The sequence below is a fragment of the Corapipo altera genome, unplaced genomic scaffold (assembly GCF_003945725.1).
Source record: "Corapipo altera isolate COAL_440 unplaced genomic scaffold, ASM394572v1 354, whole genome shotgun sequence".
Taxonomy (NCBI): Eukaryota; Metazoa; Chordata; class Aves; order Passeriformes; family Pipridae; genus Corapipo; species Corapipo altera.
In genome coordinates, this window is record NW_020885020.1 from 395,882 (window position 1) to 423,427 (window position 27,546).

Below are 27,546 nucleotides of genomic sequence, written 5' to 3' on the forward strand. Positions count from 1 at the left end.
CCATGGAGAACATCCCCTCAGGTGGGTCATGAGGGGTGTTTGACCATCTCCCCATGGAGAACATCCCCTCAGGTGGCTCATGAGGGATGTTTGACCATCTCTTCATGGAGAACATCCCCTCGGGTGGGTCATGAGGATTTTTGACCATCTCCCCATGGAGAACATCCCCTCAGGTGGCTCATGAGGATTTTTGACCATCTCCCCATGGAGAACATCCCCTCAGGTGGGTCATGAGGATGTTTGACCATCTCTCCATGGAGAACATCCCCTCAGGTGGGTCATGAGGATGTTTGACCATCTCTCCATGGAGAACATCCCCTCAGATGGGTCGGAGGGATGTTTGACCATCTCTCCTGCAAAGGCACTTTGTGAAGGTGTCCATATTTTCTCCCCTGGCTGAGCTCTGGGAGGCCAGAGGATTGGGAAGCTCTGTGGCCTGTTCCTCATGGAAATAGTCCTTGTGCTGTGGTGACTCTTGTGTCACTGAAACTGAGCCTTAAAACCCTGGGAATGCCCGATGGGAATGTTGGCCAGAACATGTGGTGGACAGAAATGTCTCCTTTCAATCTGAGTCCCAGAGGATTAGTTGTAAGAAGGAAAACAAGTCAACCAAGGAGGAGTTGGGCTTGACTCCCCTGTCCTGTTGGCTGTGAGCAGCCTCCGTGCCCGGAATCTGAAGCCAGGGGATCCCGTGTTTTCTGGGGACAGAAATGCTGGCAGTGGCAGTCACATGTCACCGGGAGCTGGTACTATAAACACAGCAGCTCTGGAGAGCGACCTTCAGCATGGCTTCCAACCTTCAGCATGGCTTCCAACGCTCCAGGGTTATTTTTAACCTGTCTGGGGAAATTTCCAATACAAAGGCTGGTGCCAATCTGATCCCTGTGCTTTCCCAAATCCTTATCTTTTGCTTTCTAGTGCTCTGACGCATCGGATGGAACAGCAAGTTTCGGGCTCGGGGAAAGCTTTTGCTTTTATGTCCACGGCACCAGAGAGAAAGAAATATTTCAGCTCTGTTTTTGCTGCTAAACAGATTTATTTTTAAAGAGTCTTTTTTTTTTTTTTTTCCCCAAGATGGATTTTTATGCTATCTTAGTTTAGTTTTTATTTTTTTAAGAAAAATACTTGAAGCGGGGTTTAAAAATAGCTGAAGGCTGCACTTTGATTAGGTTGCTGTGGCACTGACGTCAGAGGGTGACATTTATCTCTGTAGGATTTGCCCTGTTGACTAAAGCTGTATTTACACAAATGGGGATATTTCTGTCCCCTGTGGGGGGAACAAGCTCTGCTCCAGCCGTGTCCTTGCCCTCAGTATTCCTGAACTCTGGCTTTCTCCCCTACTGGCTTAATTTTATATGGCAGCAGGGAGTTTGTGACGTGTGGGAGGATCGTTGTGGGTGTTTGTGTTGCCGTGCTGGTGGTGGTTTGGTGGAGGAGGACACTGAACTGGATTGGACTTGGTAAAACATCAAGTGGGAGCTGTGTGGATCCTGGCTGGCTGGCTGGCTTCCTGAACAGACAGGTGATGGATATTCTACAAAGAGGAATTCTAGAAAATAAGACCTACAGAGGTGAAACAGGAGCAGTTTCAGCCCAGCGTGGTTTTGAGTGCAGCACGTGCATTTCTCTGCCACTTATTTGATGTTTTCACTCAAGAGTAGTTGCTCTAATTCACTTTTTTTTTAGTTTTAATTATTGCAAAGTTACAAGTCTGTTTTTATAGGGAGTCCCAAGCTAAAGCTGTTGATCTGGAAAATACAAATTGTGTGTTCAGCTGCTGGAGCTTCTCAGGCCCTCTCCCCTGTCCCCAGAGTTTCCGTGGTCCCAAATCCCACTGTTTCAACAGCAGCAGAAAGCAGTCATAGTTTCCTGTAAGCACTTGTGTCTAAAATCTGGTTACTGGAGCATGAAGTGTCCCAAAAGGAAGTTTTCATGGAATGGTTTTGGGTTGGAAGGGACCTCAGAGATCATCTCGTTCCACCCCCTGCCATGGGCAGGGACAGCTCTTTGCCATCACGGGAAATTTGTAGCTGGATTAAGAAAAAGAAGTGGAATGGGAGCTTCTTTCTGGGTTGGTGTTGAGGGGAGCTGTGAACTCCAACTGCTGATCCAAGGGAAGCACATTTTTAGTCCCGGTGTCTCCAGTGGGTGCTGTTTAAGGACCGTTGGGTTCTGCCTACTCCTCCTTGAGGAGGAGCAGCGTTCATCTGTCCCCAGCTCTGGCTGTCAGTCTCTTGCCCTCTGCTGGGCAGCCTCAGGAGAAATCCCACATCCACAGGCAGCAGGTAAAAGTTAAAAGATCCCATGGACAGCAGGAGCTTTCAGGTGGAATCACTAAGGCTGGAAAAGACCTCTGGGATTGAGTCCAACCTTCAACCCAGCACTGTTGTGTTCCCCACTAAATTACAGCTGTAAGTGCCACATCCATATATTTTTATGAACACGTCCAGGGATGGTGATCCCACCCCTTCCCTGTACCTGGAATTGGAAGGTGATGGCAATATTTGGACTTGCACATGTGTCCTTTGCTTCCATGTTTGTGGGCTGTGGTGCTGGGTCTCATGGAATCCCAGAGTGGTTTGGGTTGGGAGGGGCCATAGAGCTCATCCAGTCCTGCCGTGGGCAGGGACACCTCCCACTATCCCAGGTTGCTCCAGTCTGGCCTTGGACACTTCAGGGATGGGGCAACCACAGCTGCTCTGCCAAGCCCTGCCAGTGTTCCCAGAGCTGTGTGTCGGGGGGGATGCATTCGGAATAACTCTTAATTTATCCTTGACACTGAGACAGTAATGGAGAAAAACCACTAGAAATGGACCTGATTTAAGGCTGATACAAATTAACTTGCAGACTTTGTCAGTTCATCACACTATTCCAGTGCTGTATATACAAGCATATTTAACAGCAGTAGAAATTCCCAGTTATCATGAAAACCCCATTAGCCCATCCTGCTTCCAGACAGATCCTTGTGCCTTTTACAAAGGAGTGACAGGACAAAGGGGAATGGTTTCCAACTCAGAGAGGGGCAGGGTTGGATGGGATATTGGGAAGCAATTCCTCCAGTGCTGGGGCAGTCTGTTTTCCAAGGAATTGCAGGTTTAAATCCATAAGCTTTTCCAGCCCTGCAGGGAAGAGGCAGCTGCTGTGTTTCTGTCTTTTGAAGTGTGAATTAACTGTCTGACTCCTATGAGATGGGCAGCGAATCACAGATTTGGCAGGTTATTTACCCTGACTTTTGCATAACTTTTACCTGGCCCTCCTCCTGTGGCAGGAGAAAGGAGCATCAATGACCCTCCTGGACAGGGAGCCTGCTTGGACGGCAGGAAATCTGGGTGCCAGTTTCAGCCAGGGGGTTAATGTGCTTGTGGAATAGGTTTTTCCCTAATTTCATAGGGAATGAAAGCTGAGGAGTGCAATGCCATTCTCTCCACTGCTGCCCCTTCTGTGATGGGGGTTTGTTTGCTTTCAGCTGCACTCACCTGCTGGGAATGTTTTTGTCTGAGAGCACATTCAAGCTGATCCTTTCATCTCTCACCCAGAGGCAGCTGCTGCTTCCTAAACCTTTGTCATCTTCCCTAGAAGGATGAGGGAGCTCAGAGGAACTGCTGTTTGGTGGCATCGTGCTGGGGTGTCCCCTTACCACCTTCCCCTCCCACAATCCAGCATTTCCAGTACTTTCCCTCCTAAGTGTCTGCATGGGGACTGTAAGGTCAGTCACTAGTTCACCATTTTGGGGTAGATCTTCACCTTGCTGAAGAAGGGGTTGGAGCCACATATTCCAGGTGGCTGCTAAGGATACCAGGCTTCCCATCCTGCACATCTTTCCCTTGTGGATCTCAGAGTCCCAGAATGGTTTGGGTTGCAAGGAACCTTAAAGCCCATCCCATCCCACCCCCTGCCATGGGCAGGGACACCTTCCACTAGCCCAGGCTGCTCCAAACCCCGTCCAACCCGGCCTTGGACACTTCCAGGGATGGGGCAGCCACAGCTTCTCTGGAAAAATCCATTCCAGTGCCTCCCCACCCTCATGGGGAGGAATTGCTTCCCAATATCCCATCCAACCCTGCCCTCTCTCAGTTGGAAACCATTCCCCCTTGCCCTGTCACTCCTTTGTAAAAGGCACAAGGATCTGTCTGGAAGCAGGATGGGCCAATGGGGTTTTCATGATAACTGGGAATTTCTACTGCTGTTAAATATGCTTGTATATACAGAATACATATTGAAGATGTATATATGCATCTCCTGTGCACTAACAAGCACCTGGAAGACATCCCTTCCATGGCAAGGGGTTGGAATGAGATGGTCTTTAAGGTCCCTTCCAACCCAAACCGTTCTGTGATTCCATGATCTTGTCTCCGTACCCTGTTTGCCCTGATGGCAGCAAGGACAACACTGGATAAAGGGAATGGCTCCTTCACAGCCAGATATTTTGTGTTCAGTCAGCCAGGGCTGACTTGAGATTGCCCCCTATAAATCTAAAAGAAGAAAACAAAGCCTCCTGGGCACTTGTCGCTGGGCTTCGAGGAGGGGATGGCTTCTCACCTGCTGAGGCTGCAGCAAGATGTGTGTGCAGTCTGTGTCAGCCTGGAGGTGGAAGGATTTATGGCTCTTTGGGAAGGCTCTCCAGGCTTGGAGGGTGTAGTGATGGATATTTAGGGGTTGCTGTTGGAGTGGAAGCTGGTTCAGTGCTGCCTCGTCAGGTGGGATCCTCTTGTGTGAAAGCAGCTGCTCAGATGAGAGCCTTGTGGGCCCCTAATGTACAGCACTCCTGCCTTGGCTGGAAGAGTTGAGTGTTCTCCAGCAGTGCTCAGGACTGACCTTTGCATTTGGGTGTTTGCTGCTGGTTTTGTAAGAATTCCTTAAAAGCTCCCTGAAATCAATGTCTTGGTCAGCGGTGCCTTCGCAGGGCAGAGCCAGGACTGGATTTAACCCTCTGGGATGGACTTCCAGTCTGCAGACACAGCAAAGAAAGGAGGTTCAGCTGTTTCTCTCTGCAGGGTCAGTCATAGAATCATGGAATCATTAAGGTTGGAAAAGACCTCCAAGGTAATTGAGTCCAACCTCTAACCCAGCACTGCCACTTCCACCACTAAGCCGTGGCCCCAAGCTCCACATCCACACACTCTTTGAACACTTCCAGAGATGGGGACTCCACCACTGTCCTGGGAACCTGGTCCAGTGCCTGACCACCCTTTGGTGAAGAAATTTCCCAGTTTCCAACCTGACCCTCCCCTGGCACAGCTTGAGGCCGTTCCCTCTCCTCCTGTCCCTTGTTCCCTGGGAGCAGAGCCCGACCCCCCCCTGGCTCCCCCCTCCTGTCAGGGGGTTGCAGAGCCAGAAGGTCCCCCCTGAGCCTCCTTTTCTCCAGGCTGAGCCCCCCCAGCTCCCTCAGCTGCTCCTGGTGCTTGTGCCTTCCTGAGCAGGGAGAAGGGAGTTGCTGAAGCAGAGCTGAGCACAGGGTTTGTGTGTGTTTGGCGTGATCTGCACTTCCCTGCTGGAGTCCTGGAACTCAGAGTTGCCTTTTCCAAGCTGGAGCAGAGGGATTGAGGAGTGGGGCTGTTCCTGAGTGAGTCTCAGCTGTGGTTGCAACAGAGGCAGGACCGTGTTGCTCAATAGGCAGCTCTTGAGGTAAGTGTTGGTTTTGCAATGCCCAGCCAGCAAAATTAACCTGGGGAAATCACTTAGGGGAAAACAAAGGCTTGGGGGTGGCTTTTCCCCCCCTCTTTCAGTGTCTTTTGCTGTGGGTGACTGAGTTTCAGGGCCCCAAGCTCGGACTGGGCAGTCCCAGGCTCCTGCCTGGGTTCCCTGCTCTGGTTTGTCATTACATTTGGAAAGGGAAAAGTGATAAGGAATCTTTGTGCAGGGAACATTCCTCATCCCATGGAGTTCAGCTGCAGCTTTTGGGTCCTGCTCTGGAGATCTGATTAACCTGGAGGAGATGAGGTGTGCCCTGGGTGATGCCAGATAAAGCAGAGCACTCACACGTGTGGTGAGCGACTCCATTGTTTCTTCTCCACCTGTTCAGAGCAGCTTCCCAGCCTTCCCTGGCTCCAGTGGAAAAGACCTCCAAGATCATGGAGTCCAACCTTGGAGCACTGAGTGCCACGTCCAGCCACTCCCTGAACACCTTCCAATGCCTGCCCACCCTTTCAGGGAAGGAATTCTTCCTCAGGTCCAACCTAAATGTCCAGACCCAGAGCTGTGCTGGCCCAGGAGAGCCCAGAGCTTCCCCCCTGCAGCTCCACAGGAATGTTGGCAGTTTGGGGTCCCCACTCACAGCCAGCTGGAGTCAAAGGGGAGATCCCAGCTGGCTTCTCCAGGGCTGGATCAGGCCCTGAACCACCAAGACAGCCAAGGATAAGAGCCCAAATATCCAAAGTGAGGCTCCTACCCAGCAGTATCACCGGCTTAACTGGGGTCAGAGGTGGTTTTCCAATTACAGATTCTAATACTTCCTATTTTTTGTGATGGTTGGCTGCTTTCAGAGCAATTATAGAATAATAGAATCACAGAGTCAGATCCACCACCTCTGTCTGCCCTGCAGCACTGAGCAGGGAGAGCTGGGCAGCTTTGGATACCCTTCCTGGGCTTCCCAGGCATGATCCAGCTGTGCTTGCCATGCAGAGATGCAGAAAGGGAAGGATAAATCTGTGGAAAGCAATAACCATTGAAGTAGAAAGAACAGCTTTAAAAGAAATTGGGCTGTCTCTGCCCAAAACAGAAGCTGGATACCAAGTTTACCATCCAGCTATTCCAAGAGAATGGTGCAGATAGGCCTGAACAAGGATTTACAGAGGGGAACTGAGAAAATTGGCTCGAGGTGCTTTTTGAAGAGCAGAGGAATAGCATGGCATAAAATCAGGGCTCTCCTCTGTCTGCATCCAGCTGAAGGGGGTGGCCTTGCAGCTGGATTTTCAGGAATCTCTGCTGACCTCACCCAGAATTCCCAGTTAAAGGCCTCACAGCTGCCTAGGGCTCTGCAGGAGGCAGCTGCTGCACTGACACAGTTGGATCCCAGGAGATACCCAAACAACTGTTTGGATAATCTGCCTGTATAGATCAATTCCTGGGAAAACAAGCTGTTCCCTGCCTGCAGCAGCACACCTTGAGCTGCTATAAATAGCTCCAGGGCCGTGTCTTCCCAGGGCCAATTCCAGCACCTTTGTGGGCTCCCAGGATGGGGGTAACTCGTGGTTAGCTGGGAGTGGTTCCCACCGTGGGGAAGCCGGGTGCTGAGGGTCTCTCTCCTCCTCCTCCATTTTTTTGGGAGGGTTTAAAAAGTGCCCCTTCCTAACCTGGAGCTGTGCTGTACTGGATTTCATGGAATCATGGAATGGTTTGGATTGGAAGGGACCTGAAAGCTCATCCCATTCCACCCCCTGCCATGGGCAGGGACACCTTCCACTAGCCCAGGTTGCTCCAAGCCCCATCCAGCCTGGCCTTGGACACTTCCAGGGATGGGGCAGCCACAGCTTCTCTGGAAAAATCCATTCCAACCCCTCCCCACCCTCCCAGGGAAGAATCCCTGCCCAATATTCCCTCTATCCCTGCCCTCTGGCAGTGAGAAACCATTCCCTGTGTCCAGTCCCTCTCCCCCTTGTCCAAAGTCCATCTCCAGCTATCTTGGACCCCTTCAGGCACTGGAAGGGGCTCCCTGGAGTCTTTTCTTCTCCAGGCTGGACAATCCCAGCTCTCTCCTTCCCCCGGTTGCCAGACTGGGATCCAAGGAATCCATCAGTCGAAGCTCTTCAGGGACTCTTGGAGCAACTGGTATTCCTGAGGGATCTAGAAAATTCTCTCCAGTTTTACAGTAAATATTTGGAGTTGGTGATCCTTTTAAAAGTCCCTGTTGAAACCGCACGTGTCAGGAACAGGTCCGAGGTCAGCTCTGGGGAGGGCAATATTTGCTTTATTTGGGTGACTGACATGTTTTTAATCTGACACAGTGGTTGACTTGCAGGCAAAAAATAAACAAACCTGTACTGAGAGTTTCAGCCACACAAAGCAGAGGAGTCAAGGTGCTGCAGCCAGGAGCCACAGCATTCCTGGTGATCCCAGAGTTTGCATTGCTTCATCCCGTTTTCCCCTCGGAACCCGGGCACTCGTTACACAGGCAGGGAAGTTCCCTTGTTCCCAGATCCTCCAGGAGAAGCTCTTTGGAGCCAGGTGAGGACTCTGCTGAGCATGTCAAGGACTCTGCTTTTGCTGACTTGCTGGAAATTGGGATGTTTTTCTTTACCCTCGTGAAGGTTTGGGAGGTTTTTGTTGAGCATTCCTCTTAGAGTTGGATTGGGGAGTCCTGGGAGGGGTTTGTTGTGCTGCAGGATCACTTGCTTGGAGAACTTTCCTCTCCAGCAAAACCAAGTTTTATTTCCATAATCATAATTTCTTACTCTTTTTCTCTCCCCCCTCCTTTCTTTTTCCAAAGCAGAGGTTCACCAAAGTCAGGCAGAGGAGCTCAAGCAAAACCTTTTAGGGGTTTTGCCTTTTTTTTTTTTTTTTTCCTTTAAAGGTTTCCAACCATCCCTCGTGCTTTAAACTGCTGAAGCAAAGCAAAAAAACCCAACCCCTCTTTCTGCCTCGGGTTTGATAATCTGAAATTATCCATGTGAGCTCTTCCAGTGGGGTGAACACAGTTCCTTGCACTGGTGTTTTTCCCCTTGTTTGCTGTTCCAAGATATCCAGTGTGGCAACAAATCCTCTGTTTTACCAGCTCTGAATGTTAATTGAGGTGGTGGTGGGAACACCCTCAGCAGATCTGCACTCTGAACATTATTCTCATGTTTAGGGAGCACGTTTGATTGACTTACATTTTTAAATGTGGCTCTTGTGGAAACTGGTCTTGTTGAATCCCAGAAGGGTTTGGGTTGGAATGGACTTCAAAGTTCATCTTGTTCCATGGACAGGGACACCTTCCACTAGCCCAGGTTGCTCCAACCTGGCCTTGGACAATTCCAGGGATGGGGCAGCCACAGCTTCCCTGGGCAACCTGTGCCAGGGCCTCACCACCCTCATTGTAAAAAAAACCTTCTTTCTTATATTTGATCTAAATCGACCCTCTTTTAGTTTAAATCCATTTCCCCTTGTCCTATTAATATTTTATATACCCTCTGTTCCTCAGCAGTGTTAAACCTTGTGCTGTAAGCATTCAGACCCCTCAAATTCATGAGAAATCGCCTCAAATTGCACTCTGTTAAATAGGGGTCATTAAAAAAGAATTAAAAAAAGGGAAAGGTTATAAAAGCTTGTTGTTTGATACCCAATAATCCTTCCACAACTTTTAAAGGGGAAGTAGCATCTCCCAAAGCTTTGATCCTGCCAGGCATCCCTTTAATTAAACTTGGTTTGTTTTTTAAAATCTTTCTGCATGCAATATTCCCTAAAAAAAAAGTTCCAATAAAACCCCTTTATCTGCTCAGATGCTTCTTCTAATGATAGTAATTGGATCGTGTGAAATCCTGAAAATATTGAGCCAAGCCAGAATCCACATTGTCCAGTGGGATTGGGTGGGGAGGCCCTGGCATAGGTTGCCCAGAGAAGCTGTGGCTGCCCCTGGATCCCTGGAAGTGTCCAAGGCCAGGTTGAACGGGGCTTGGAGCAACCTGGGCTAGTGGAAGGTGTCCCTGTCCGTGGAACAAGATGAGCTTTAAGGTCTTTTCCAACCCAAACCATTCTGGGATTCCATGAAAATCAGCTGGACAGTGGTTAACCTTGCTGAGGGGAAAGCTCTGGTCACGGGCATCCAAAGGGCAAAACTTCTGCTGCCAAATAGTAGGGAAAGCTGGAATACAAAAAAGTGATGAAATTGCTCTGAAATGATTTTTTAGGTCTCTTTTCTCGGGGTGTCAGTGAGAGTTTTAAGTGTTTTGTGCAGCTGGGGGAAATGTTTTGGTTTTAATTTTAGCCCCGCTAATAAAGTCTTGTCGCGTATGTCAATGAAGCAGAAAGAAAATTACTCCAGAGCTGACTGTAGGTTGTCATTAAAGCTGATTTCCTGCATTAAGCCAAAAACAACCCCAGATTCCATTTCTGGACTTCCTAAAAATGGTAGTCATGCTGACGGCTTCCTAAGCCTCAAACCCTGAGAGCTATAGAAATTCATACTAGAAATGAAAGTATTTGCTCTTGTCTGTCACCTTGTCCTGATCTTCATGTGTTGATCTTCTGCTGCTCTCTCTGTTTGAAAAATATTTCCTTGTTTCCAGCTGTTGACACTTGTAGGCAGCTGCTTGTAGGGTCCTGCCTGCAAAATCCCTTCCCTTCTTCCTTTGGCCGAGGGAATAAGAAGTGATCTGTTGTTTGGAGAGCACAGCTGAAGGCACATCCTGCCAGATCCTTGGGCGGCAATGCCAGGGGGAAAATCCTGCCCTGACTGCACAGGCTCTTCCCAACTTTGGGAGGGTTTTGTCTTTGAGTTGTGTTTTTGAACCAGAACCCGAGGGGGGGTGACAACTGCAGGGCTGTGGGATTAAACCTCACGTGCTTCACTCTTTTCATGGCAACGGGTTTCTGAGAAAAGTTGTTTTCTGCTCCTCCCCCACTATTTTCATCCTGGTGACTTGGATCTGATATTCTGGAACTGATGGAGTGAGTTCTCCTTAGGCTGCTGCCAGGTGCAGAGAGGTCAGAGGCGTTTTTGAGGCACTGGAAGGGCTCTGTTGTACTGGAAGCTCTTTTAGGTCTTACCTTTCGTTTAAAATATCTTGTCTGTGGCGGAGTAGCACTGTTTCATAGGACATCCAGATCTGGAAGGGATCATCCAGTCCAACTCCTGGCCCTGCCCAGGACACCCCAACAATCCCACCCTGTCCCCGAGGCTGTTTTCCAAACCCTCCCTGAGCTCTGGCAGCCTTGGGGCTGTGCCCACTGCCCTGGGGAGCCTGGTCAGTGCCAGCCACCCTCTGGGGGAAGAACCTTTCCCTGAGTTCCAACCTAAGCCTGCCCTGACACAGCTCCGGCCATTCCCTGGGGTCCTTTCTAAGTATTCCACAGTAGGAATACTCACTTCGTGCCAGCTCTAATCTGTTTGTGTGGACAGAATATCCAGGAGTGGAGAGTCCATGGGGTGTGCTCCTGGAGTACCTCTTCTGGGGGAATTTTTCTGCAGGGGAGTCTTGTCTGTGCCCTCAAGTGTCTCTGAGACACAAAGCAGAACATGGTGGAAGTGGTGTGTCCCAGGAGATGCCTGTCTGGAGATGCTGCTGTGGATGTATCCCGTGTCTGTGGGACTCACTGCTTGGATTCTCTTTTCTCCAGGATCCTGGATGCTGCTGCCAGCTTGGTTTAGTGTTTATTTCCATCTAAACTTAAGGAAGTGGTGGGAAGAGGTGAGCCTGGTGGAGAGTTGCGATGGAGAGCACTTCCATTGCTTGGTCTTTTTGGAGCTGCTTTCCCTGGATCACTGTGAGGCAGCTGGTCCAGACTCCAGCCAGAAGGAGAGGTGAGGGACTGGGAGATGCAGGTGGTGATGGGGGAGACCCCAAAACATCAGGAGCCAGAGGGCTGTGGGAGATGCATGGATCAGGGGGCTCTTTTGGGAGCCGTGGGCTTGTTCCAGCTTGTTCCAGCTCAGGATCCAGAGGCTTTGGGACAGATTGCTGTGGTAGCAGAGTTGAGGGTTGAGGAGCAGGTTTGATCTGCCGCTGGGCACATCTTGACACACTTTTCCACCCCTCATAGGGAAAGGGAAGAGATGTGTGTTGCTGTAGGGACAGTGGGAACCTGAGGATTATCAGGGTGCTCCTTGGATTTAAGAGTGACTTTGGAAGTGATGGGGTTGGAACTTCTCACCTACAGGCACTTGAAACGGGTCCTGAAGCTGACTGGTATGAAACAATGAAAGCTTGGCCTGAAACAATGTCCTCAGTTGATTTTGTGGTGTTGGCAGGATCTTTGTACATTCTCTTTTGTCTCCTAATTGTTTGCAGGACCATAATGGTGTCATTTGCATGAGTTAATTATGGGGGAAGTTTGTTTGCTCTCTGTGCTGCGTGGGGGGCAGAGCTGCAGCAGCACAGCCCCCGCCTGCTGCTGCTGGCAGGGACCCCTCCTGCCGCCCTTCCCACACTTCCCACCCTCTTCCAGCCAGGAGGAGAACTGGGGGCTTCACGATCAGTGCGGTCTCTCCCAGATTTGCGAACCTCCCCGGGTAAGTTGGACTGAGATGCGTGGAATGTATGGAACGAGCCTTGGGCAGGGTGCTCCAGGATGATCCATCCTGACTTGCAGCCTGACCGTTCCTGTGATCCCAGCTGGATCCACACCTCTGGATACCCTGTGCAGAGCTGCCTGAAGTGCCAGGAAGGCAGGAACAGCGTAAGAGCCGTAGCTTGGGGTCAGGTGCTGCCTTTGGCTCTTTCCTGAAATGGGGGAAAACCTTTATGTCCCCAGCCCTGAACCTCTCTGGTCCTGCTCTTTGGGATAGGAAAAAAAAGGAGGGAAAACGTATTTATGGTGGAGGGAAAGGGAGTGGACTTGGATTGGGCACGGAAAGGTCAAAACCCACGTCTGTCTAACAGCGGGAGTTCGGTGGGATCTGGCTCTGGGTTATCCCAGAGCTCTGCTGGGATGATTATTGTTTGACACACTAATCCTTCCTGCCAAGCTGTGGGGAAGTACAGCGCGATGCTAATTACACATTTCTGCCTGCAGATTTATTGCAGCCTAGGAAAATCCAAAATGTCTTTTTTGGGGGGGGGGGGGGGGGGGGGGGTAAATAGACCCCCGGCTTGTCGTGGGGGGTCCGGTTGAGTCTCCCGGTAGCGCATCAGCAAGTCCGTCCCAAGGCTGGTTTTCTGCGAGCGTTCCGCTCTGACAACTCTGAATCACCCGCTCAGCCCTTGATTTGCGTCAATCAAACCACATTTAAGGCAGCCTTTGTTCGCAGTTTGGAACACAAGACCCGGGCGAGTGTGCGAGCGGCTGCTTTGGGCGGCTCCGCCCTGAGCCGGGTTCAATAGGCCGGGCTTAAACTCGGGGGAGAGAGCCCGTGGTTTGGGCGAGAGGTGGGAAGTTGCTGTTCTTTTCCTTCTCCCGCTGGATGCTGAGTCTGTACATCTTGGAACGCACAGATTTGTGTTCAGGAAACTCCTCTGTGCAGGATTCTTTTTGTAAGCACAGGGTTTATTCCCAAGTGTTTTTATATAAAGGGACGCAGGTTTTATCTTTAATTATTTGTGGGGTTTAGGTTTGGTTTTGTTTTTTTTTCCGATAAGAATTTCAATCGAACTTGTTCAGGGAGAGTTTGGACGATGCTCTCAGGCACCTGTTGAGATTTTTGGGGTGTCCTATGCAGGGCCAGGGGTTGGACTTGCTGATCTCCCTTCCAGCTCAGGAGATTCCGTGATTCTGTGATTGTTCCTGACCTAGAAGCTGTGGATTAGGAGCCAGGTGATGGCAGAGCCGGAATGCAGCTCCCACCTCGGAGCCCAGAAATAAAATCCCTCTGGCAAACTCACCCTTGGGGTGGGTGGGACAGGACTCACTGCTGCTGATGTGCAGGAAGGCTTTGGGAGAGGTGTGAAAAGAGCCCAGGAAACAACCAAACCACACAAGAGTCTTTCTGCCCTTCGCCTGAAGGTGCTGGTCCCACCAGGAGATCCTGAATATGGACAGGAAGCTGTTTTTTCTGGGAGTCAGTGGAGGTTTTGTGGGCCCCCTTTGGAGCTGCCTTAGGCAGATGGTGCTTGCCTTGCTGTATTCAGGTCCACTGTAAATCCTTTTCCTTTTTTTCCCACCTCCTTTCACTTGCAAGTGTGAGCGACCACATTCCCTGCTTTCATCCCTCCTCCCAGCCTTCCAAGCCAGGAGCTGAGGTCCTCCCTAACTCCCATGTTCCTGTCCAAACATTCCCTGCTTTCCCTTGTCCTAAACCCACCCCTGACCTAGTTCATTCTCAAACCACTTCCCTGCCTCTTCCTCTCTCCACGCTTTCAGCTCATTGAAGCCTCTTCTCCTCCTTCCCGTCCCCCTCTGGCACCAGTCCTTGTGCTCATCAAAACATTGATCTCATGGGCTGGAGTTTTGCCAACATAATAAGGCCACTGCTCTTCCAAACACTTTTTTTTTTTCCCCCTCTCTTCCAAACACAGAAACAATTTTTATTTTCTTCGCTGGACTTGCTTTCACTATTTTTCCGGCTGAAATTAGAGGATTAATTCCTGCTTTCCTGCTGACAGTCATGGAAAAGAGCTAATTTCCAAGTGTCAGGATGCTGATCCTTATCTCATTCAGTTCCCGAAGAAGGTAATAAAAGAGCTGTAAGAAGAGGTGGCTGTGGCAGATGCAGCACAGGGGCAGATGATGGTCTGTTAACTCCTGGTGTTGCACCCAGCTGTAGAAATAACTCCATAAAGGGTGGAATCCCCATCCCTGGAGGGATTCAGAGAACCTGGGGATGTGGGACGTGGGTTCATGGGTGAGTGGTGGCCTTGGCAGTGCTGGGTTAGGGGTTGGACCTGGTGGTCTTAGGGGGCTTTTCCAACCTTGAGGATTTTATGATTCTATGAAATAGGTCTTTCCTCTGTTTGGAATCTTGGCTCTGATTCAAGGTGTGTCAGAGGAGGGGTTTGGGTGGGGGGCTTTAGGAAGTGTGACTTTCCTTTCTCGAGGCTTTTAGGTGACATCCTGTTTTCCTTTGCTTGAGCAGGACAACTTAAAGGAAGGATACCTGTTGTGTCCTTGTGTTTTATCACTGACAAGCACCTGCAGACATGGCTTTGGTACAAGGCAAAAAGTGCAGCATTCAGGTGCCCTTTGGTGTTTAGGAGCCCTTCCCCAGCCTGGCTGGGGTGGGAGACAGGACAGAAAAGTCCTCTGGAGTCAGCTGGATCCCTAGGGCAGGAATTTTCCTCTGGTTTGTGGGATATGTAACAAATTCCAGTTGTTTAATGAAGTACCCGTGTGGATTCTTACCCCTTCCGCCTCTCTGGTCGTGCAGGTCTGTGGCTGACAAGCTTAATCTCCAGTGTTTTCATGGATGCTTGGCCACCTCCTCTTGCTTTTCCAGGCTGCCCAAACCTCAGGAATATGGCCTAAGCCCAGATGAGTTGGGGATGTGCCAGAGTGATGCTGTTGCCTCCCTGCCCAGGAGTTCCTGGGGCTGGAAAGCTCAACGGTCACACTTGGGACCGAGCTGTTTGGAAGCCCCTCCTGACCTTTGGTTTGTGAACATTTCGAAATTAGGGAATGGCTGCAGCTGAGGCTCAGACTGAGGAGAAGGGCAGTGAGTTCTAAAAGGCTTTTAAGACACCAGGCTGTGCTTGGGCTTAGGGAAGGGAGGCCCTAAAAGCCAGCCCAGCACCGGGCTGGGTGTTTTTAGGACTGCGAGTGCCCCACTCAGTGCTCCATCTCCAAGTGTCTCCTACCTGGGGAAGCTTCAGTTTGGGAATGTGGGGACAGTAGGGAATGCCTCAGGTTTGTGCCTGGATTTTGTGATGGCTTGTGGCCTGGGACGTGGGAGAGGCATAAAGTTGTGCTGAGGAGGAAACCAGCCCTCCTGAGAGGACCCAGATCCAAGGGAAAGCTGTGATCAATCAAACCATGCTTGATTTTGGCACCTTCTTTGTGCTTCACCTCATGGAATGGTTTGGGTTGGTGGGACCTTAAAGATCATCCAGTTCCACCCCTCAGGTTGCTTCAAGCCCCATCCAGCCTGGCCTTGGACACTTCCAGGGATCCAGGGGCAGCCACAGCTTCTCTGGGCAACCTGGGCCAGGGCCTCCCCACCCTGACAGCCAACAATTCCTTCCCAATATCCCATCTATCCCTGCCCTCTGGCAGTGGGAAGCCATTCCCCCTTGTCCTGTCATTCCAGACCCATGTGAAAATCTCCTTTCCTCACTGTGTGTCCTGAACAAGCTGAAAAAGCAGGAGGGAGAAGACTTTTTCCACCCTGAACTGAAGGCAAGCTTTTGGCAGTAATTCAGTGGAAATTAAAGTTCAGACTTTCTATTAGCTCGACTTGAGTGGAAACTGGTAAATGCTCTGGGATTCTGTTGTTCTGGAACCTAGGACTGCACTTAGAAGTTTTTTTTGAGATGTTTTTGCTTTTCTTCCCCAGTTTCTGAGTCCTCGACTGGCTCTTGTATTTTTTAAAGATTTCACAACAAAAAAAATCTTCATTTTGTGTTTTCCCCTGTTTTTAAACTCTTTATAAGTAACACTCCTGAGCTCGAAAGTGTCGATATTAACACAGAATCCACAGGGCAGCGCCTCCTGTTTTGTGCTGCTTTAGCAAGTGATGTTCAGTTTGATTCAATAACTACAGATGCTTCAAAAACCTTTTTACCCTTAGGCAGTGGAGCCCTGAAGTGCTTTTGGAGTGGATCTGGAGCCTGGCTCCCTGATCCAGGGGCTGGGCAGACAGAAATGGGGGAAGGGAGAATCAGAGAATATCCTGAGTTGGAAGGGACCCATAAGCATCATCCTGTCCAGCTCTGACACCCCAACAATCCCACCTTGTGCCTCGGAGTGTTGTCCAAATGCTCCTTGAGCTCTGAGCAGTGTGTGTGACCAAACTTAGACTTCAGGTGAAAATTGTTTGGTTTTGAGAAGTTCTGCAAAATCTCGGTACTCTGGAAATATAAACTTAACTTTGACTTGTTCCTGGTGCCTCAAAATATGGGTCTTCATTTGTATTAGAGTCTCTTATGTGGGGTTTTTGATATATTATTATTTGCTTTGATTTTATTGAATCCCCTTGCTGATCTGCAGGCAGAGTTGCTTCGCTTCAATCCAAAAGTTATCCCAGAGGCAGGAATGACAAGAAGGAAAAGGGCCTTAAAAGGAGGCTGGAGATGGACTTTTCACAAAGGCTTGGAGTGATGGGACAAGGAGGAATGGCCTTAAGGTGAAGGAGGGAAGGTTTAGATTAGACATCCTTTCCTGTGAGGGGGGTGAGGCCCTGGCACAGGTTGCCCAGAGAAGCTGAGGCTCATGGATCTGTGTTCCTACCTCCTAAGTCCTTTGTGATGGTTTTTATATGTAGGAGCTACTTTTGAGGGCTGATGATAATTTGAGGTGTGTAATAAACCCCCTGGATTGTGCTTCTCATGGAAAAAGCTTTGCCTTGGGTGGTTTTATTCCTGGTTTGATGTGTGTTTAGGGAACCAGGCCTAAGGAGAGATTGGGAGCCCCTCCCGAGGCGGGAACTGTCTGAGCTCCCCCCTCCCAGAGCCACCAAAGCTGAGCCTGAGGGCACACCTGGAATCCTGGGATCAGCTCTGGGCCCCTCATGCCAGGGAAGACACTGAGGGGCTGGAGCATGGAATGGTTTGGGTTGGAAGGGACCTTAAAGAGCATCTCATCCCACCCCCTGCCACGGGCAGGGACACCTTCCACCAGCCCAGGTTGCTCCAAGCCCCATCCAGCCTGGCCTTGGATACTTCCAGGGATCCAGGGGCAGCCACAGCTTCTCTGGGAATTCCATTCCAGCCCCTCATCTCCCTCACAGGGGAGAATTTCATCCCGATATCCCATCTATCCCTGGCCTCTGGCAGTGGGAAGCCATTCCCTGTGTCCTGTCCTTCCATGCCCTTATAAAATGCAGAGTTTTGGGGCCTGAGGGGGTGTTGTAAGTGGTGGATGTGTCAGGAAGAGCGTGCACGCCTCCCTCTCGGAGCTGAAGGGCTGCTCCAGGCTGGGGCTTCCCACAGCCTGGGAACACCGTGGCTCTGTGTGGTGCTGAGGCAGCTGGGTGGAAGGGATCTGTGAAAATTAGGGACAGCAGGAAAATCAGTCTGGCATTTACAGCACAAAGGAAAAGGAGAAACGGGAGGCTGGATCGGTGGTGGGATGCCTTGGGAAGTGATTGGCTGGCTTTCCTTCACTTGGAAATCCAGTTGATGGGCTGCGTTTTTTTTCTTCCTGCTGCATTCCTCATTTGGGGCATTGTTTGTGCTACCCTTGGAAACTTCTTCGCTTGTGTGGGCAGCCCTGGAAGTCTGTTTCCCATCTTCCTGAAGATTCCAGCTCCTTAGGGTTCTTTTGTCATGCAATTTTCTCTTGTTTAGCAGGGAAATAGGAAGCTGGAATAGAAGCAGTGTGTGTTTTGCCTTAGGAAACATCAGTAGTCCAGTCACCATTCCAGAAATTCCTCTGGTTCGTTTTTTGTCTCTGTAGCAAAGCTCTCAAGGGTTCTGAAGGCTGGGAATGTAAACCTGAAAAGGTCAAAGCTCACGTATTCCAGAGACAGGAGAACAGGAGGACAGGGATGCAGGGACACCACTGGATTTTAAAGCATGGCTGGAGAACAGTGTGTTCAAAGAAAATGGTCCGAGAAGATGCCTTGGGTACCCAGGAGGAGTTGGAGGGAAAGCAGCGAGGATTTACTGGTGTTACTCTCCATGACTTCGGAGCAGAGAGGGATCAAACCCCAGGATTTATGGCCAGGAGAAAGGTGGGAGGTCTTTGTGTCCACTTTCTTCGCCTGAGGGATCCCAGCAGCTAGGTGATGCCTGGGGAAGCGGCAGTTCCAGGGGTTTTCCTGTTGGCCAAAGGTGCGTTGAGTTGAGTTGTGTTCCACAGGTCCTTCCTGGGGGACCTCGCTGCTCTTGTCTGGAAGACTGTCCAAAGGCTGTCTCTGGCCAGGGACAGGACCCCAGGGAACAGCTGGAGCTGAGTCAGGAGGTTTAGGTTGGATCTCAGGGAAAGGTTCTTCCCCCAGAGGGTGGTTGGCACTGACCAGGCTCCCCAGGGCAGTGGGCACAGCACCAAGGCTGCCAGAGCTCCAGGAGGGTTTGGACAACGCTCTGAGGGACAGGGTGGGATTTTTGGGGTGTCCTGGGCAGGGCCAGGAGTTGGACTGGATGATCCATCAATAATTTCCCCATCCCTGGAAGTGTCCAAGGCCAGGTTGGACAGGGCTTGGAGCAATGTGGGCTAGTGGAAGGTGTCTCTGCCCATGGCAGGGGGTGGAACGAGAGATGATCCTTGTGGGTCCCTTCCAACTCAGGATATTCTGTGGTTCTGTGAAAGGTTTTGGTTTGGATGAGTCCTTGTAGAGCCCTGCAGTGATTGCAGGATCAGCTTTGCCTTGATGCATTTCCAATCCATGGAGGGAAAAACCATCCCCAGGGAATCTCCCTGGAGTCACAGCATTGACGAGTGTTGAGTGTTTTCAGCTGCTCCTTTGCTTGTGGTGCACAAAGGATGAACAATTCCTGCTGGCTGGGCCTTAGGAGTGTTGAAATGTGGGTCAGGATTGATTTTCCTGGGAGGCCATGGATTGATTGGCACTGCTGGTTTGATGGGAATGTCAGCACAGCGCTGCCTCCGGATGCACTTGCACCAGCAAAAGGCAGCACTGCTGTGTGTGATTCCATGGACAGGGATGGATTTTCCAGCAGTGGCTGGGGGAAAGGAACCCAGAAATAGCTGTTGGTGTAAAACATTGGAGGATGTGGACAAAGCTGATGGAGAAATTCGCCATTTAGCAAAGTTTGTAATCACGGCGGTTCCCGATTGTAAATAACATCCAGGTGGGATGTTTGGGATAACAATGTGCACTAGTTCCAGGGAGTGAGAAACTGGGAAGATGAGCATTTAGTTAGTGGTGAATGCCTTGGAGTGTGGGAAACACCAGCAGGCTCCTCTTCCCCAGCCTTACTCCCGCTGCTTATCCAGTGCCAGCTTCCTCATCCTCAGATCCCACCCCTCTGGTCACGGCTTTCTCCTTGGCACGAGGAGAAAAGCTCATCCTGAAGGTGTTTAAATCGTTGCAGGGCATGAGCTAAGCTAGAAGTGAAGAGTGAAAGGTGCTGCCAGGACCACTGGGGAGCTGCCTGGTTCCTTCCAGGCTCTGGAGCAAGGACTGTGTCCTGTGTGGTGGTTCCAGAGTCAGGGATGAGCTCCCCAAACGTGATGGGAGAGCAGCCCCTGTGCCCTCCTTCCCCTGCCTCAGTTTGAGTTCTTCCGTGGGCCATTTCAGGGCTGTTCACCTGGATTTGGGGTCCACCTTGGGATTTTCTTCCATAGGCTGTGCAGGGCTCAAACTGTGCTACAGGCAGAGGCCACCAGTGCCACCAGTAGGCAGGGAGGCAGTGGTGTAGTGGGAAACCAGAAACCAGGGCCACACTGTCTAAAGAAGCTGCTGATTCCAGTCACTCTTTGCCGCCCTGGAAGAGAGGAGGATAAAGCTTTCAGAAAGGCATTTCCAGCTGAAACATCTCCAGAGAAATGCAGGTGCTCTTAATACCACTGTTAACTTCTCTCACTGGTTTTTGGGATGTGTTGTAGTTACTGAACATGCTGAGCCTGCTGTTCAGGCCAGCTGATGGAGGATATTGTTGTATTAGGCCACCAATTATATGGATAAATGCATAGAATCCATACATAGACATACATTGATATCAATGTGTTAATTGATATGGTCATCACAGAGTCACAGAACGATTTGGGTTGGAGCTCATCCCATTCCACCCCCTGCCATGGGCAGGGACACCTTCCATTATCCCAGGTTGCTCCAGGCCCTGTCCAGCCTGGCCCTGGACACTTCCAGGGATGGGATGATGTTGTTTTCTGTATATCAAACCTTCTATTCAATGATTTTCCACGTCTATAATATGGATTTGGAAAGGCATTATGAAGAAAAAGGCATGACTTTGATAGTCATTTAAAGAGAGAATTCAAACCTGTTATGAATTAAAAATATTCCTAACTGCAAGCAGCATGTGCCTCCTCCCCAGAGAGCCCTCCTTGGGAGAGCAGCAGCTCTGGAGGCACAGGATCACTGGCTTGGAACAGCCTGGCTGATTTTGGCCAGTCTGCCCCAGATCAGAGCCTTTTCCTCTCCCGGGCTGTGCAGCAGAGTAACCCAGGGTTGTCTTTTCCTGACACAAACAATCCCTGGAGCAGCAATGGGAGAGGGTTCTGGATGCTTTTTGTAGCGGCTCCCAATTAAAATTTGCTGACCTCAAGCTTCCCACACGCTTCCCTGCCACCCCAAGAAGGCTTGAATCACTTTTGAGGCTTTCCTAAATCATGGAATTAAAGTTGGAAAAGCCCTTTAAGGCCATCAAGTCCAACGGGCAGCACAACCCCCTGTCCTCAGATACCACATCCACGTGTTGTTTGGACACCTCCAGGGATGGGGACTCCACCACTGCCCTGGGCAGCCCCTGCCAGTACCTGACCACTCTTTCCAGGAAGAAATTTTCCCCAGTATCCAAAACAAACCTCCCCTGACACAGCTTGAGGATCCTAACAAGGATCCTGTCCCTTGTTCCCTGGGAGCAGAGCCCGATTTCCCCCCGGCTCCCCCCTCCTGTCAGGGAGTTGCAGAGGGTGAGAAGGTCCCCCCTGAGCCTCCTTTTCTCCAGGCTGAGCACATTTTGATTTATCATTATTGATTTGTTATCAAAAAACCCTGACATAACACAGGAATGACTTAAAAATGAGAAAGCAAGGCTTTTTTTTGCTTTTTTCATGGATTTTTGCTCACTGAGAACGATGACCCTTCTCAGCGCCGCTGTCGGTACAAGTTGGCTGATTCTGCTCCTTGCAACTCTTGGCCCTTGTTTTACTTACCTGTGGGTTTTGTTTTCCTGATTGTGTTGGAGGATGTGGGGATTATGGAGGTTTTTTGGGAGAAGAGGGTTGGGAAGACCTGTAGGGCTGCTTAAGACATCTGATGGCACATGGACAATTGAGTTGGTCAGCCTGGAGAAGGGAAGGCTCCAGGGAGACCTTGGAGCCCATTCCAGGGCCTAAAGGAGCTCCAGGAGAACTGGAGAGGGACTTGGGACAAGGGATGGAGGAATGGGACACAGGGAATGGCTTCCCACTGCCAGAAGGCAGGGAGAGATGGGATATTAGGAAGGAGTTCCTGGCTATGAGGGTGGGGAGACCCTGGCCCAGATTGCCCAGAGAAGCTGTGGCTGTCCCTGGATCCCTGGAAGTGTCCAAGGCCAGGTTGGAGCTTGGAGCTCTCTGGGCTAGTGGAAGGTGTCCCTGCCCATGGCAGGGGGTGGAATGGGATGAGCTTTAAGGTCCCTCCCAACCCAAACCCACCATTATATTCGGAGCCCTCCCCAGAAGAAGGTTTAGAACATTTGTTTCCTTTTGTAACACGCAAAAATATTTCATCATGCAGTCATCTGAGAAACCCTCCTGGGTTTCAGAGCTCACCTGGGTGTTCCAGCTCCCGAGGATCCTCAGGATGTGTCAGTGGTGTCTCCAGGGGGTCCTGGCAATCCGGGCACTGCCACAACTGCAGCCCAGGGGGTGCTTTGGGGCTCTTTATTCCCCTGGGAGGCTGCACATTGTGGGGAAAAGCTGCTGTGCCCTTAAGGAAGGACAATAATACTCATTAATACACTTTTTAAACTTCTTTTATCCTGTTTGTCATGTTATTTTGGACATACACAAAGTCCAGCCTTGACGATGCCTGTTGGAATCCTGGGGGCAGTTTTGGCCCCTTGGGACAGGAAGGACATGGAGGAGCTGGAGCGTGTGCAGGGAAGGGAATGGAGCTGGGAAGGGGCTGGAGCAGCAGGAGCAGCTGAGGGAGCTGGGGGTGCTCAGCCTGGAGCAAAGGAGGCTCAGGGGGGACGTTCTGGCTCTGCAACCCCCTGACAGGAGAGGGGAGCCAGGGGGGGTCGGGCTCTGCTCCCAGGGAACAAGGGACAGGAGGAGGGGGAACGGCCTCAGGCTGTGCCAGGGAGGGTCAGGTTGGATATTGGGAAAATTTCTTGCTGGGAAAGGTGGTCAGGCCTTGGCAGGGGCTGCCCAGGGCAGTGGTGCAGTCCCCATCCCGGGAGGGGTTCCAAAGCCATGTGGATGTGGCACCTGGGGACGGGGGTTGGTGCTGAACACGGTGCTGGTGCTGGTTAATGGTTGGACTTGGGGATCCTGGAGGGCTTTTCCAACCTGAACGGCTCTGGCATTTTGGATTGGCCTCAAGGAAAGGTGGACTTGCTTCTCCTTGGCTTGGAAACAGGAGTTGCTCCTCTCCACCCCAGGAATGGGAGGTTTCCATTTGGGAAAGTGCCACCCTCCTGTCCCTGTGTTTAATGCCATTTCAAATGCTTTCACTAAAGCAAATCCACATTCTGGTATTATCTCCTATTACTAGATTAGATCACCATGGAATAATGAACCAGTGTGGCAAGGCAGAAGCATTGTGTATTCCATGAGCATTTCAGCTTGTGTTAACCCCTTATTTCCAACAGAACAGGAAAAAAAAGGGAAATTCTGAGTGGGAGGGAGTTGTGGGTTGTACCTTTCTCGGGGTACTGGGGGGGATTTTCCTCTGTTGGAGCTTTCTGTTGCTTTCCATCATCAAGGTGAATCAAGGGAGGTGTTGGGAGCTGTCCTCTGAGTGAACCCCAGCTGGAAACACTCAGGATGAACCTGTGTAACCTTGTGGGTAAAATGCCAAGGTCCCTAGAGGATAATTTTAAGGAACACGCTGCTTGGGGCATCCTCAAAACACCTCTGGAGGCCTTGTGCCTCTTCAGCTGCTTCTTGCTGTAGCTCTGCTTTCCCTTCCCATCAGTATTTCTTCCTTGGAGAAGTTCCTGGCACTTCTCTGGTGGCCAGCAGGTAAAATCGTGCCTCCTGTTATGAGGGGAGAATCTGGAAGCCAGCTGGAAAGCCTCATTCCAGGGAGTGGAGCAACCTGGGCCTGGGACAGGGAACCTTCTCTACAAGAAGGTCGAGTGCTCAGGATCTCCTTGGCCTTCAGAGGGTGTGAGGTGGAACAAGTGACACTTTTCCTGTTGTGAAATCTGCCCAACACCTGAACAGGACCCTCCATAGCCCTGGGAAGATCTGCCACAGCTTTGGCATGAGCTGGGAGAGCCCCTGGTGAACCTTGGACTGCTCCCAAAATCTGGTCAGGAGTGGTTTCAAAGTCCTTTGCTTTAATTGCAGTTTATTTGTGCACTTCTAGGCTTGTTTCAGACCTTACCTGGTGATTTTGGTTAAGCAGCTGCCCTTTGGTGGGCACTCTCTTGCACTTCTGGTTTGGGCCTCCTGAATTAGCATGTTGGGAAACATCACCTCTGGATGTGAATAACTTTGGGGGTGCTTGGTGTGTAATACCCTGAGATTGGTGCTTTGTCTGTGATCCTTAAAATGTTGGACCAAAAGGAATTTTCACTGGTGAGCAGCAGATTTGATGCTGTTGCAGTAACAGGCTTGGATGTGGAGATGGGACAATGTGTGAGGATGAGTTTTCTACCCTGACAGAGGGTGGGGTTAGGTTGGATATTGGGAAGAAATCCTTCCCTGTGAGGGTGATGAGACCCTGGAATGGAATTCCCAGAGAAGCTGTGGCTGCCCCATCCTTGGAAGTGTCCAAGGCCAGGTTGGACGGGGCTTGGAGCAACGAGTGGATCGAGATGATCCTCGTGGATCGAGATGATCCTTAGGGTCCCTTCCAATCCAACCCAACTCCTTTGATGGTCCCAGGATTCTTGGGAAGGCAGAGCTGCTGAGGCTGTGCAGGGTGGGTTGGCTGCTGGCTCTGAGCCCAGTCCAGAGGGATGAGCTGAAATGGGTCCTTTCCTACTGAACTCCAAATCTCTGTTTAAATCCAAGCTCTCAGGATGAAATTTTCCCCCCAGGGATAAGGGAACAGGCTGCTCTCCCCAGGATGGGGCAGTTCTTAAGGTGAGAACGCAGGGATCTGGGTCTGAACAGATGGCACTGGCCTGCATAATTCCAGCCCTGGGGAAGAGGGGAGCTGTGTTTCCTGGGATACCTGGGGGATGGAGATGTGGAGCTGTTGTTTCTGGCTGTGTTGTCCTGGTGCACCCTGGGGAATGCTGGGGACAGCAGGGAGGTGGAACAGCCTTCCCAGGGTCCTGCTCAAGCTGTAGGTCTCCCAGAAGCTGTGTGTGAAGCAGATGTGTCCTGTCCAGCTTCCCTGATCCTGCTGTTTGGTTTTTGCCTTCAATTGGAAGTTTTCTCAGATCCCTGAAGGATTTTGTTCACCTCTGTGGGATTTTCCCTCAGCATTCCTCTCTTGTCTTGTAGCGGAAAGGCTCGATGGAGCATGTGAAAGGCTGGAAACCTTGGAGTCTGGGAGCCACCTGGGACCCAGCAGCTCCATAAACCCGAGCCCTGATCCATTTGCTGTTTCCATGTCTATGTATTTATTTTCCTCAACGAAAAATTCCCCCTTTTTTCCTCTGCTCCTTCCAGCTCTGCCATGTGCTCAAGGAGCTGCAGCTTAGTAGTGAAGTCCTGGATGGTTCCCATGGCCAGCAATGTCCAGGGAAGGCTCCAAGCATCAGTTTTCCTTTGCCTGTTTTCTCCCTGCCCTCTGCTTCATCCAGGAATTTTTATTGGGTTTAGCATTGGTACCATGGGTTGCTGAGTAATTATTATCACTTCCCTTTTTCTGGAGTGGAAAGGATCGGAGCCTTTGGATGCAGCCTGCTTTGGAAATGGTTCACAGGGTCATGGAATCTCCTGGGCTGGAAGGGACCCACAAGGACCATCCAGTCCAGCTCCTGGCCCCTGCCCAGGACACCCCAACATCCCTAAAGGGGTTGTCCAAACCCTCTTGGAGCTCTGGCAGCTTTGGGGCTGTGACCATTCCCTGGGGAGCCTGTTCAGTGCCAGTCACCCTCTGGGGGAAGAATCTTTCCCTGAGGTCCATCAAAACCCCTCCTGAAGGATCCCTTTGGTGGGTGAGTGTTATTTAGCATGTGAGCCAGCAGGACTGGGTTAAGGAAGGAAATACAGGCTCTTTGGTTCCTGTAACACACAGTTTGTTCCCTCTTGGAGCCTTTCCTTCCTGTGGTGTCTCTTTAGCTTGAACAGCATGTCCTGGGAGCGTGTGGGCAGGAGCTGGAGCCTCCTTTGAAGCTGTGGAAGAGCCAGGCTATCTTTCAGCTGGATTTCTTCCTGACAGTTTATTCATTCTGGAGAGAAGGGAAAATTAGGCAGGTTATTGAACCTTCTCTCCTGCCTTGGAAATGTGCTCCGCTGCTCTCCCGCCGCCGACAATTGGGGATAATTTCAAGGTGGCTTTTCTTCCTTTTCCCTCACTTCATACTTGTATCAGCAATCAGTTCTGAAAAACCTCCTGAAATCTGCGGCTGGGCTAAAGGGGCACCGTGGCTGTGAGTTTGGAGCCATCCAATGGGAATCCGTGGGTTCTGAATAGTGGGTGATTGGGAAATGGCCAGGTGCCAGCAGCAGAGGCAGCCCTGGGGGGGGGGCTTTTTTTTAGTGTGCTGAAGTTCAGGGGATCTGTCTCAGCAGATTAAGCTCCTCACGTTGATAACACTGATCTCCTGTAGAAATATTTAGCTGCGATTGTGGAATGCTCCCAGGAAGGATGGAAAATTTTACCCACTTTGGATAAAAGACTACATTAAAACTTCAAAGAAAAAAAAAAACAAAACCAACACCACGCAGGGAATGGGAACATTTTGCAGAATGGCTCTGGAAAGAGCCTGTTGGTTGAACATAACATTCCAGAGGGAAGTTAAACGCTTGGGCTGTGCTAATTTCTTGAGGACAGTCACCTTTTCCGATGGATTGCACCCTGCAGATGGTGGCAGATTGTGCCCTCCTCCACTCCTGCCAGGAGCCTGTGCTCGCTGACAGAATCAAAGCAGTGAGGATGGAGCTCTCCAGAAGAGTTGATGAATCTCTTGCCTTTAAAACTGAAGTGCTTCGTGCCAGGGAAAATATCCATGAATATATTTATAGTTCCGAACAGCGGAGTCTCGGCTGCTTCGGAGCAAGTGGGGAAATTGCTGCTCCACCGAGTCTGTGAAAGTGGAATCTACTTTTAGATGCTTTGAAATGATAGTCTGGTTTTTTTATCCAGCATTTAAAAATATCTGAAGGCCAGATTTTAGAAGTCTGTACAGAATGGACAGGAAGATGAAATATATGGACAAGGTAAAGCTGGGAGATAATGGCAGGGATTATGGGATCTCGGAATCCCTGGATGGTTTGGGTTGGAAGGGACCTTCCAACCCATTCCACCCCCTGCCGTGGGCAGGGACACCTTCCACTAGCCCAGGTTGCTCCAAGCCCCGTCCAGCCTGGCCTTGGACACTTCCAGGGATCCAGGGGCAGCCACAGCTTCTCTGGGAATTCCATCTCAGACCCTCCCCACCCTCCCAGCTAGGAATTCCTTCCCAATATCCCATCTAACCCTGCCCTCTGGCAGTAGGAAGCCATTCCCTGTGTCCTGTCCCTCCATCCCTTGTCCCCAGTCCCTCTCCAGCTCTCCTGGAGCCCCTTTAGGCCCTGCAAGGGGCTCTCAGGTCTCCCTGGATCCTTCTCTTCTCCAGGTGAACCCCCTCAGCTCTCCCACCTTGGCTCCATGGGAGAGGGGCTCCAGCCCTGTGGTCAAGGAATTAGATCAGCAACAGGTAGACTGGGACATTTTTCCTGCTGCCTGGTGTTGGTAGGACTGGGATAACAGGGGAGTGCTGTGCAAGTCCCAGGTTGACTTTGCCTGCAGCATGTCACCTGCCATGGGTTTAACATCAGGACATCTTGGATCCTGCAGAGCGGGAGTTTCCCAGCACTCTGGGAGACAGGGACATGGTGGGAATGGTGGGAGTGGACCCCCTGAGG

The 27,546-nt window shown here is 50.8% G+C and overlaps 1 protein-coding gene across 4 annotated transcripts in view; it reads left to right on the forward strand.

The window, feature by feature from the left end:
- HDAC4 (histone deacetylase 4) overlaps nt 1–27,546 on the forward strand; it is a 194,080-nt gene that overhangs the window by 43,826 nt on the left and 122,708 nt on the right. For 2 of the 4 annotated variants that reach the window (XM_027667819.1, XM_027667820.1), the window contains exon 1: nt 11,332–11,437. The exons of the other annotated variants lie outside the window; for them this stretch is intronic. In XM_027667819.1, the coding sequence (XP_027523620.1) occupies nt 11,347–11,437 (91 nt within the window). In that variant the 5' untranslated portion in view covers nt 11,332–11,346. Of the gene's footprint in view, nt 1–11,331; nt 11,438–27,546 lie in introns of those variants that run through there. 4 annotated transcript variants of the gene reach the window in all.